The sequence below is a fragment of the Protopterus annectens genome, chromosome 8.part1 (genome assembly GCF_019279795.1).
Source record: "Protopterus annectens isolate FY-2018-M chromosome 8.part1, PAN1.0, whole genome shotgun sequence".
Lineage (NCBI taxonomy): Eukaryota > Metazoa > Chordata > Ceratodontiformes > Protopteridae > Protopterus > Protopterus annectens.
The window spans coordinates 535,114,622-535,127,054 of NC_056742.1; the positions used below are offsets into that span (position 1 = coordinate 535,114,622).

At 43.2% G+C, this 12,433-nt stretch overlaps 1 protein-coding gene across 1 annotated transcript in view; it reads right to left on the minus strand.

The window, feature by feature from the left end:
- Positions 1 to 12,433, minus strand: part of EDC4 (enhancer of mRNA decapping 4) — a 2,017,057-nt gene that overhangs the window by 216,282 nt on the left and 1,788,342 nt on the right. The window contains exon 25 of the mRNA XM_044082055.1: positions 9,273 to 9,459. Within this exon, the coding sequence (XP_043937990.1) occupies positions 9,273 to 9,459 (187 nt within the window). The remainder of the gene's footprint in view (positions 1 to 9,272; positions 9,460 to 12,433) is intronic.

Here is a 12,433-nt window from a genome sequence, read left to right on the forward strand (position 1 = left end):
GGGACCCGCCCACCTCACACACACTGAGCCCCACAAAACGAACCTTCAACCACTATCAAACTGGTAGGCTTGGACCTCTAACACTTAAGGCAGTGATTCATATCAGGCTTCTCTCCCAGGTTGCAGAGAGGGTGCCTGCACAGGTCTTGGCTCATTATATGCAATCCAAAGAGGCACCTAAAAAGGATACCTTCAGGAACTAAACATGGCAGCCTTTCAGCTATGACAGTCAGGACTGTGATTGCTATGACTAGCATAAATGAACTGGCAGGTTCAAGAACTAGACACTCTTTAATGGTAAAGTATGTAATGCTGTACTCTGAGGCACAGTAGGGCACATAAATTACAGGAAGACTCACTGTTGAAGGCCTTATGGCTGTTGCATCTAAAGGTGGTATCCAACACCACACAGCAGCTTGTTCCCCAAAGAAAGTTATCTATTTGCTGAGCCTCGAGATATACTGTCTGTGCCCCAAAAATAAAACCTGAGCAGGAACTCCCACTGTATTACGGCAGACCTCAACACTCCTCAACTGCAAAAAAATCCTTTGAATAAAAACATGCCTCCACAGTCTTTTTACTTCACAAACAGCAACAAGCAACTTATGCCAGTACATCACGCTATTCTGGAAATATTTTGCCTCCTGGGAAAATAAGTTTCCTGTTGCAGTCACTTCCTCAATGGTACTCTATTTCAGTTCTTGCCAATTAGTCTGTGCATAAGGCCCCTTACACAAATCCTACAATATCTGTGTGGTCAAATACTACATCCTCCAATACATCAAATTTGCCTTCTGCTGCTAGAGCAAGACCAACATCCCCCTTCCATTTTTACAAAATTCCTTCACAGAAAGCAACTCTCGTGTGCCCCTGAAAGCATTACATGGTTTTCCCTGACTGTCCTGAAAAATTTCCTCTAGCTTCTATAAACACGATGGGATACTGCCCCTCCACCAGGGTGGCCCTGCCCCAGCCAGCTGTAAGAGCCTGACCTGCAAAGCAAAGTACAGTTTTGTACCTACCATAAATGTAGATGTTCGAGGATCCACATTGCTGCAGTCCTAACTATTCGGTAGTCCGCTGTCCAGTCGGCCCGAATACCAAAGTATATGGCTGACGTCGGTCACGGCGCATTAGACTGACGTCAGTACGTCAGGGTACTAATGCGCATGACAGACGTCATATCCTCAGTCTTTTCTTGCCCCAGATGTCAGAAGACCCTAAAAAGACAAGGCCAAAACCAAAACACACCAAACATACCTGCACCAAAAATATATACAATATATACAAAGGTACCAGAATATAATCTCACCTACACAACCACCCCTAAACACAGAGGGGAAGGAGGGAGGGTAAATTGGACTGCAGCAATGTGGATCCTCGAACATCTACATTTATGGTAGGTACAAAACTGTACTATGTTCTTCATTCCACATTGCTGCAGTCCTAACTATTGGGTAGAATCCCAAAGCAGAGGTAAGGGAGGCTGGCAAATCATAAGGAAGCAGGAGCTGATAACATGCCTTGCAAAATAGCAGTGGCAAAACCAGCCCTAGACTTAGAGTAGAGAGGAAGGTGGTAATGCTTAGAGAAAGTATGCACTGAACTCCAAGTAGCTGCCTCCAAAATATCCTTAGTTGCCACCCCTTAGAAATGCTGTTGAAGTGGCAGTAGCCCTAGTGGAATGAGGCCTAATCCCAGCTGGAATCTCTTTGCCATGATGGGAATAACAAAAGGCAATGCAAAACCCAATCCACCTAGAAATAGTTTGTTTTGACACAGGCTTGCCCTGCGAACTCAAAGCAAAAGAAACAAACAACTGCTGAGACTGTCTAAAATCCTTAGTCCTGCTTAAATAATAACGCAATTGCCTGTGTACATCTAAAGTGTGCAAAATCTTTTCCCCTTTATTTTGGGGATCTGCATAGAAAGTAGGCAAATGAATAGTTTGGTTTAAAGCCACACTAGAAACCACCTTAGGCATAAAGGAAGGATTAGTGCGTAATGATACCCTATCCTTATGAAAAATCAAAAAGGCTCAACCGCCATAAGGGCCTGTAACTCAGAAACCCTTCTTGCAGAAGTAATGGCCAACAAAAAAGCAGTCTTCCATGACAAGTATTTCAGGTCAGCAGTAGCTGCAGGCTCAAAAGGTTGTAGAGTAAGTTTCTCCAACACAAAATTGAGATCCCAAGCAGGAGTAGGAGCTCTACGTGGGGTCTTATATTCTTTGCCCCTCTAAGAAATTGCTTGAACAAAGGATGTGAAAACAATGGTGGGTCACAATCATAGTGAGCTGAAATTGCTGCAGCATGAATCTTAATGGAAGAGAAAGACAAACCTTTGTCCAATAACTCAGTAAGATATTGAAGAGCCACACTCAAATTAGGCTCCGAAATCTCCAAATTCTTTGCTGCAGTCCAAAATAAAAATCTCTTCCATTTTTCTGCGTACACTTTCCTTGTACTAGGTCTTCTGGCTTCCATAATCACATTTAAAACTTGTTGAGGAAGTTGAGACCTGCTGTCTTTCAAAACAGAATATGCCAGGCTGTTAGATGAAGAGTTTGAAGCTTGACATTGAGCAGATGACCGTCCCTCTGAGACAATAGGTGTGGAATCAAGGGTAAAGGCCATGGAGGCTTCCTTACCAGACTCCTCAGTAATGGGTACCAGTGCTGCGGAGGCCAATCTGGAGCTATTAAAATCATCCTTGGCTTGTCTTGTCTGACCTTTAGAAGCACCTTTGGGAGAAGAGGCAGAGGTGGAAAAGCATACACATGAAGATTTTTCCAACTGAAAGAAAGAGCATCCACTTTCCAAGCTGTGTGATGAAATCCTTCGTGCAAAACTTTGGCAGCTGGTGGTTTAGTGGAGAAGCGAACAGATCTATGTCTGGAGTTCCCCATGACACTGTCAATTTTTGAAATACATGAAGATCCAGTTTCCACTCGTGGGGATCCATGATTTGTCTGCTTAACACATCTGCTAAGGAGTTCTGTGCTCGGCAGAAACCTTGCCTGAAGAGTTAGTTGCAAGCTGAGCGCAGTCTCCCATAAAATCATTGCTTGCCTGCACAATGGGTAAGAATGTGTTCCCCCTTGTTTGTTGATGTACCACATGACAGTTGTGTTGTCTGTTAGAATCAACACCTGCCCTGGAAGAAGTAACTCCTTGAAAGCCATTAATGCAAACTGGACTGCTAACATCTCTTTCATGTTGATATGTAGATGCTGTAGTCTGGCAGGCCACTTGTCTTGTATCCACTTTCCATCTAGATGAGCTCCCAAGCAATGTCTGAGGCATCTGTCGTTAGAATCTGACTTGCCTCTGGCCGGGTCACAGAGAGTCCCTTGTTTAGGTGACATTCCTGAGCCCACCACAAAAATTCCTTTTGAATGCAAGGTATTATTTGAATGACAGTGTCCAAATCCTGGCAGTGCTGTGTCCATAGATTTTTGAGATACCATTGTAGCTTCCTCATATGCAGTTTGGCATTGGGAAGCACCAGAATACAAGATGCCATGAACCCTAAGGCTTGAAGGACTGTCCTTGCAGTCAGCCCGGACTGAAGAGATAAGTGATGGAAGTAACTGGAAAGATTCTTTTGTTTGTCCGGGGTTAGAAAGGCCATCTGGGCTGCTGTATTCAGTCTCACACCCAGAAAGCACATGTCTTGAGAGGGTACTAGACTGGACTTTATTTCGTTCACAGAATACCCTAGGCATCTTAGCACTGCTATGACATATTCCAAATGCTGTAGAAGGTCTTCCTTTTCTTGAGCCAGAATCAGGCAGTCGTCCAAGTAAGGATAGATTTGAATTCCTTTTAGCCTGAAGTAAGCTATCACTGGAGCCAGAACCTTTGTGAATACTCTGGGCGCAGTAGATAAGCCAAAGGGCAATGCAGAGAACTGATAATGAGAATTTCCAGCTCGAAAACGCAGATACTTTCTGCAACTTAGTCTTATAGGCACATGAAGGTAAGCTTCCTTGAGATCTAAAGTTACCATCCAGTGATCTTTGCCCAGCAGAGGTAAAAGCTGTTGTAACGTCAACATTTTGAACTTTGGAATGTCCAGATAAGTGTTGAGGATAGATAAATCCAAAATTGGTCTCCACGTGTTCCCCTTCTTTGGTACTAGGAACAGGCGAGAATAAAATCCTAGGCCCCTTTCTGGCACAGGAACTGACTGAATGGCTCCTATTTGGAGCAACAGAGAAATTTGCTTGTGAGCCACTGTTCTTTGTAGAGGAGGAATGTCTGGCATGCCTTTGAAAGGAGGCAAGGTATGGAAATAAAACCTGTAACCGTGGTGAATGATATCCAGAACCCATTTGTCTTGGGTAATTAAATCCCAATTTTCTTTGAAAAGAGACAGCCTTCCTCCTAGAGGTGCCGCCAGGCGAGAATGTACTGGCAGCTGAAAAGGCAGGTCATTGGGTCTGCTTACGAAAGGACTGACCCCTGCCCTCACCAGAAGTCTGAGCAGGTGAACTCCCTGTCCTAGGCCTAAAAGAACCTTGAGCTCTGCCCCTACCACGTCTAGACCTACCCCTAGACTAGGAATCATAAGCAGGATAAGTCCACCCCTTAGTAGGCCAATTTCTACTAAACTTCGGAGGCTGCACCTGCAAGAAATCCTTAACAGTTTGCATAGACTTAGCCTTGTCCTCCATTTTCTTTAAAACTGCTTCCACAGGCGAACCAAACAACACATCAGACTGTAAAGGAGCATCCAAAATCCTTGTCTTAACATGCTCAGCTAAGTTCTGATCTCTCAACCAGGCGTGCCTCGAAGAACAGAACCAGTGGCAGCCACCCTCGAGGAGGCCTGCACAGCATCAAAACCACACTGCAAAGAATGCTTTCCCACTTGTTCAGAAACATGAACTAAATCCTGCAGCTCTTTACACTCAATACCTTCAGCCAGAGCATCCACCTTAGACTTCAATTGCGAAAGGAGATAATTCTGATATTTTAACATATGAAACTGACAATTCAACGCCCTCATGGCTAAAGTGGAAGAAGTGTACACTTTCTTTCCCCATCTATCCAAAGCCCTTGCCTCTTTATCAGGAGGAACAGGATTTTTAACCACAGAAGCCTTCACACCTTTAGGCCCCTGAGAGACAGTTTCTGGGTCCGCCCTAGGACTCTTAAAAAGATACTTATGGGCTTCAGGCACCCTATAGTACCTATCCGGTTTAACTGGGGCAGGAGGCAAAGAATCAGGATTTAGTGAAGCCTCTGCAAAAACATCTTCTACAACATTCAGAACAGGAGGTATAGCTAAAGGCCTATGCTGGGGTAAAAACAAGAATTCTCTAAGCCTTTTCCTGGAATCAGAGAAATCTTGACCTTCCCATTTAAAATGCTCCCTCATGGAATGCAGGGTCTCTGAAAAGAAAAATCCTCAGGAGGCGAAGCTGAAGGAGTAGAATCATCCATATCAGAATCAGAATAAGGAGGATACTCCTGCAAGTCCTCAGCAGAAGACTCAGAAGCCTCCGAACATTGCTCAAAACTCTCAAACTCAGGTTCCATCCTAGGCCTCTTATCAGGAGGGGGCATAGAACCTCTAATCATAGTAATCAAATCCTCTGCCATTTTTAGCATATGCTTCTTAGGCAAAGACCCTGAAACACTTGGAGAAACCCCACAGAAGCTAAAGTAGGCCTGCCTCTTAAAGAAGCCTTGGCAACAGAAGGCGAGGCCCTAACCACCTTAGGAAGAGAGGGAAGAACAGCCACCTGAGAAGCCCCTTCAGCCTGGCCTACCTCCTGAGAGGACACATCCTGCAACAATAAAGTTTCTCCCTGAGACTCCAAAGAAACTCCTGGCAGTACCTCCGGCTCCACTGAGCCTTCTAAAGAACCGGCGTCCGGGACTGTCGGTTCTTCCCCTAGGCCGCTGCTTTATCCTTGCGCTTCTTGGCTGAAGCGGGCCGGAGCATCCGGCGGCATTTTATAATTACAACGCTTCCCAAACACTAACCTGGCACAGTCTAACCTTCTCTTAATAGTGCGTTTGTTAAATCTAGCACAAGAGCGGCATCCAACAACGTCGTGCTCAGGCCCTAAACAAGGTATACACAAAGTATGGTAATCCCTATGAGGTATCTGTTTCCCACAAGAAATACAGTTATTCACTTTTCTGACATCCGGTTAAATACTGAGGCAAGAAAAACCATAATATTCCCCAATGGCGTACTTAGCCAACTTTCATTCGGTCTGAAACTCTGACTTCAGAAACTTTCAGAACGCCAACCTGCACTCGCAAAATTGCTTCTGCATCGGACCATGCGGCAAAAAAGACGGAGGATATGATGTCGGTCATGCGCATTAGTACCCTGACGTACTGACGTCAGTCTAATGCGCCGTGACCGACGTCAGCCATATACTTTGGTATTCGGGCCGACTGGACAGCGGACTACCGAATAGTTAGGACTGCAGCAATGTGGAATGAAGAACATCGGAATGAATCATAGCCAATCTCATCAGTTAAGATATCAAAAATCTCATTAGGAAAGACCTTCAGCAACTGGAGATCTTGCCTATTAAATTTAGTTAGATTCTTTGAGAGTCACCCAGAGTTTTGCCACTGGTCATGCTAATCCCACAGTGCCCCTGTACCTAACCAAAGTGTCTGATACCATAACCCACACAAGCATTGTAAGCAAGCTAAGTGCTTTAAACATACATTAATATGAGGTAGAGAGGGATAACAAACTGGCTAAAAGAAAGAATCCACAAAATATGTTAGGTAGGTGCATCACATAAAAGTAAAACAAGTAACCAAAGGAGTTCTCCCAGTGCTCTGAACTGGGACTTCTCCTTTACAGTATTTATTTCTCTAATCGCCAAGCTGAAAGCCAGAACTTCTTAACTAACTACGAAGAAGACTGCAATCTACAAATGGACTCAAATTATACACAAAGTGTAGTATCATTTCATATGGCAAACAACCCCTACCCTCAATGCACAACATATATAGGTTCATAGGTTCATACTAGGCTATCTGCCCAAGGGCATTTACAAGCCTAGCCCATAGTTTTGTGGCTTACGCCACCCCTTTAGTATGGGGAACTATACCCATTATTTTGCTGTGCCTCTGTCGAGCAGTGACACTGAGGTAATCCCTGGGGTATATCTGCGATCTCCCATCCACTGGTCAAGATTTCTCTTGAACAAGGCCAGCGAGGTGCTCTGCCTCACATATACCGGGATTTTGTTCCACAGCATAGGGAGTCTTTGGGTGATGAATCTATCCCTCCAGCACGTCCTATTAATAGCCGTGTCGAGGTTTAAGTCTCCCACCCTTGTGGCTCTGATGGATCTAGATTTTTGAGGTGAAGCATATTCATCAAATCTGGGTTTGACATGGCCTTGTATGTTAGGCAAAGGTCACCTCTGAGCAAGCGGTAGCGACTGAATAGAGCTGGAGTTCTTTCAGTCGGGCAGCATAGGACAGATTTTTGAGACCCTTTATCCTTTTGGTGAGGAACTTTTGTGGCCTCTCCAGCTGCTGCAAGTGTCGGGTCAGATACATTCGAATGGGGCATTGTACTCAATCATTGGTCTGATGAGTGATGAGTAGAGGAGACAATGACCTCCCTTGATCTAGATGAGAATCCCTTCATGATAAGGTGGGCAATGTAGAAGGTCTTCCTAACTACTTTAGCTACATGGGTGTCGAATGACAGACTACTATCAACCTGGGTCCCCAGGTCCCTGATAACTTCTTCTGTGCTCAGTGGATTGCCACCTATTTGGTAGCTAAGGGTAACCTTGTTTTTTCCGAAGGGTATGACTATGCATTTTTTGGCATTTAACTTTAGGCCATGGCTCTGGCACCAGTTATCCGTTTCTGTGAGACCCTTCTGAAGGATATCTGTGTCAGATGTGTTTTCTACTATGGCACCCAGTTTGCAGTCATCTGCAAACTTTGTCAGCCATAACCCTCCTGTGTTTGCTTGTACTTCGGAGAAGTAGATGCCAAACAAGAGTGGGCCTAGGACTGAGCCCTGTGGGACACCACTAGTGACAGGCTTTGAGTCTGACATGGCGCCAGCAACTCTGACCCTGTGGGTTCTGTCACTCAGCCAGTTTGCAACCCATCTTGTGATGTATGGGTTAATATTTAAGCTGATGAGTTTTTCAATGATACCCGAGTGGGGTATTGTATCAAAGGCCTTCGCCAGATCGAGGTAGGCTGTATGGACTGCCTTTCCCTCATCAATGGCTTTGGTGACTGTTTCGAAAAAGTCAACCAAGTTTAAAAGGCATGATCTGCCTTTGACAAAGCCAAACTGGGTTGGATCCAAAGTCTGCAAATTCCCTATGTCTTTATTTATGAGGTCCATTATGATCCTCTCCATGGCTTTGCAGATAAGGCTTGTCAAGCTAATGGGCCGGTAATTTCCAGGGTCGGTGGAGGCACCGCCTTTGTGAAGTGGGACCACAGTTGCAGTACTCCACTCCTAAATGAAAATGTAGTTAGTGACCTGGGTTGACCGATCTCTCTCTTTTGAGCACTATGAGGCAATTGCTGTCAGAATATCCTTCTACTTGGCACAATTAATAGCCAAGGTATATCACCCAGATATAAAGATGTAATTCTTTCCTTATATTCAGCAGTAATCAGAGCAATTATGCAGGACAGTGTTCCCTTTGGGATGCACCTCACTTGACACATCAAACAAACTGACAAATACCAGAGGTTCATCGCTAAGAGGTTTTCAGGTTTAAAGACCATGAGCTACCAAGAGAGGGTAGAAGCTCTATCTTCTTTATTCTGCATCTTACAGAACTCTCAAGGGGCAACTTATGCTTTCCACACTATCAGACAGCTGTCCATGATTTCCTATATCTAACAGCTTAATAAGCTCACAAACTTAGCACCTAACTTTCCACCAGCAGATAAAAAAGCATGTGATGAACAGATAATTCATTATGCACAGCATTCCCGTTCTTTGAAACAAGCTAACACTACAGGTTAAGCACTGTAATACATCAGCATCTTTCAAACAAAGCTGGATGACTGGATAGACACCCTCAAATTTACTTTGCGACTAACTGGTTTAACCCTCCTTGAAGAAGAGGATACAGCCTGACGGTGGGTATCGGCAGGGCATTGATATTCACAAGACTAAGACGCCTTGAAATTCCAATTAACACTAAGAAAACAACGCTGGGTCTCCAAGAAAATGAACAACATGCTTAAAGGAACTAACCTAGAAAAGAAAAAAAATAAATACTTGTTTTAACTCACCTTCCCACAACAATGTGCAGTTGATGCTGAACATCTGAACGAATGCTGCTGAGCAAGGTAGAAGTCAACTGGTCTACCGTGCTCTGGAAAGAGTCGACTAAATGCTGGAGCTGACCAACAAGAGGATCACGTGCCTCCTGTTGTTGTAGTGTTTTGCTGTTCAGATGGCTTTCAAGCTGCTGTATATCTGAAAGGATTACAATTACACATATAACTTGTACCAAAGCAATAAAATGTCATTTAAAAAAAACTACATTATAATATTTAAAATTTAAAGTCCTTTTCTATTCATTTCTACTTTGAACTGATACTGCCATACAAGTGTATGAAAAACTACAAAGTCATGGAATCTTAAAAGCACCCATAAAGCATCACTATTTCCCAGAATGTGGGTAGAGTTTCAGTTCATTTCTGCTTGCAGTAACTATTCACAATAAAGAAATATGAGAAATGAAAGTTATTTGTGTGTGTGTCACTGAATGAAAGCTGTGCATCCATGTACACATTTCAGTCTATATCACTGCTGAACTGCTCCCCCATGTGGACCACTACAAAGTGGCTTGGTGGCATGAACTGCTGCAAGAGTACGTTAAAATGATACAAAGTGGCTTGGCGGAATGAACTGCTGCAAGAGCGTGTTAAAATGATACAAAGTGGCTTGGCGGCATGAATTGCTGCAAGAGCATGTTAAAATGATACAAAGTGGCTGGGCGGCAGGAACTGCTGCAAGAGCATGTTAAAATGATACAAAGTGGCTTGGCGGCATGAACTGCTGCAAGAGCATGGTAAAATGATACAAAGTGACTTGGCGGCATGAAATGCTGCAAGAGCATGTTAAAATGATACAAAGTGGCTTGGCGGCATGAACTGCTGCAAGAGCATGTTAAAATGATGCAAAGTGGCTTGGCGGCATGAAGTGCTGCAAGAGCATGTTAAAATGATACAAAGTGGCTTGGCGGCATGAACTGCTGCAAGAGCATGTTAAAATGATACAAAGTGGCTTGGCGGCATGAACTGCTGCAAGAGCATGTTAAAATGATACAAAGTGACTTGGCGGCATGAACTGTTACAAGAGCATGTTAAAATGATACAAACTGGCTTGGCGGCATGAACTGCTGCAAGAGCATGTTAAAATGATACAAAGTGGCTTGGCGGCATGAACTGCTGCAAGAGCATGTTAAAATGATACAAAGTGGCTTGGCGGCATGAACTGCTGCAAGAGCATTTTAAAATGATACAAAGTGGCTTGGCGGCATGAACTGCTGCAAGAGCATGTTAAAATGACACAAAGTGGCTTGAATTGGAAGTGACTGGCTACCATCCTGAAGTGAGAAACCTCCTGGACTCCTTGGCTATCCTGATATGCAAGTAGGCATTGTGGAGGTCCAAAAAGCAGGTCAACCTTCTCTTAAACACGAAAGGATAAAGTGCATCGTCACCATCTGTTTACCTTTTACATGAATTTCTTTAACCAGCTGAGATCCAGCGCTGGTCTGAGAAGCTTTACCTTCTTGTAATACAAAAAAAACATTGAATAGTACCTAAACCCAATACAGTCTGGTGGAGTTTCTTGGCCTGCTCATTTTCATGAAAGTTTTACAACCTCTGATTTGGCAACTGACCTGCCAGAGTGGGATGTCGGCAAAGAGAAGAGAACATCGCCTGAGAAGGAAATGAAAGGGAATGGCACAGCCTTTGACTATTACCTAATGCAACCGTGTTGAGTGATGGCCTGCCAAACAACAAAGTAGCACTTCCTGACTGCCTCTAGAGTAAGACAACTGGGCAAGTCTCTTCCTGACTGCCTCTACAGTGAAAAGTAAAAAATGCACCAAGATAACACACAGCAAACGTTTAATCACAGCAAAGTACAAAGTGGTAAGCGCTTTCACAACCGAAGTTGCTTCATCAGACACCACAGTAAAAAATGCACAGGTTTAAATAGAGATTCTAAAATGCCAATTAATCAATAAAAATCACACAATGATTAAGTAGCAGTGAAAAACAATTAAGCCTCATGCTCAAACTAAAAAAAGCATTGCTTAAAAACATTGCTTAAAAACATTGTACAAGAAGGAATCAAATACTATACATGAGAAAGCACTTATAAAACTTATAAAATCATTATAAAACATGGAAAAATACTAGGCAGGAAAAAGTTAAATAGAATACTTGGAAACTAATAGTTAAATACATTAGACTAATTTTGAAAGAACTTAGCTAATCTTAATGCTTGAGATGTCTAGCCTTTAAAGGATTAAACGTTTGCTGTGTGTTATCTTGGTGCATTTTTTACTTTTTACCTTTCATTTGGATTTATTTCTGCACCAAGGTTTTACCCAACACGGTTTCTTTGGTTTTCTGCCTCTACAGTGAGACAACTGAGACAATTTGGCAAGCCTTCAGGGACTCCCTGGCTGACTCCTAAAGGGAGAAATGAAGAACTTTTGATTAGGAGTGCCATCTCTGCGTCTAGGGTGACAACTCCTTTTGGAAACCTTCATGGGCACACTGTTTTCTTACAGAATTCAACTCAAGTGGAAGTTTACTTTTTTAACCACAAATTCCAGGCACTTGGTGACTTCCAAGATGGCTGTACACTGAGTAACAGCTTGTTTCCAGCTCTCCCAGTGTGAAAAAAAGAACTCAGCAGAGGCCAGTAGACTAGTGTTTATGGGTAAATTTCAGTAACTGGCTAGTAAGTGCACTGCTTGCATGCCAGGAATAAAGAAATACAGAAGACCTGGAAAAAAATAATTTACAAAACAGTGAGGAAGAAATACTGACTGGTGAGGGTTCTGCAGCTGTTCAGCAAAAAGCAATACAACCTTCAGACATGACTTCCAATAACCTACAGGATGACATAAGACAAGTGCATACAGACCTGGTTAAAACAAACAAAACACTTATGGAGTACATCAACACAAACAACTAAAGGCTGGAAAAAAATGGAAGAAGCTTTAAACATATTCAGATGAAATGATAAGGTGCAAAAATTAGAGGTCGAAATAAAGAAAAGACTGGCTGAATATGAGACTGCTCAGGAAGAGATGTTTCAAAAAATAATAGAATTAGAGAACATGGCACGTAGGGAAAGCCTGAGATTTTCAGCTAAACCAGAGAAGCTGGACGGAACATGAATGTTATGAAAAAACAAATAA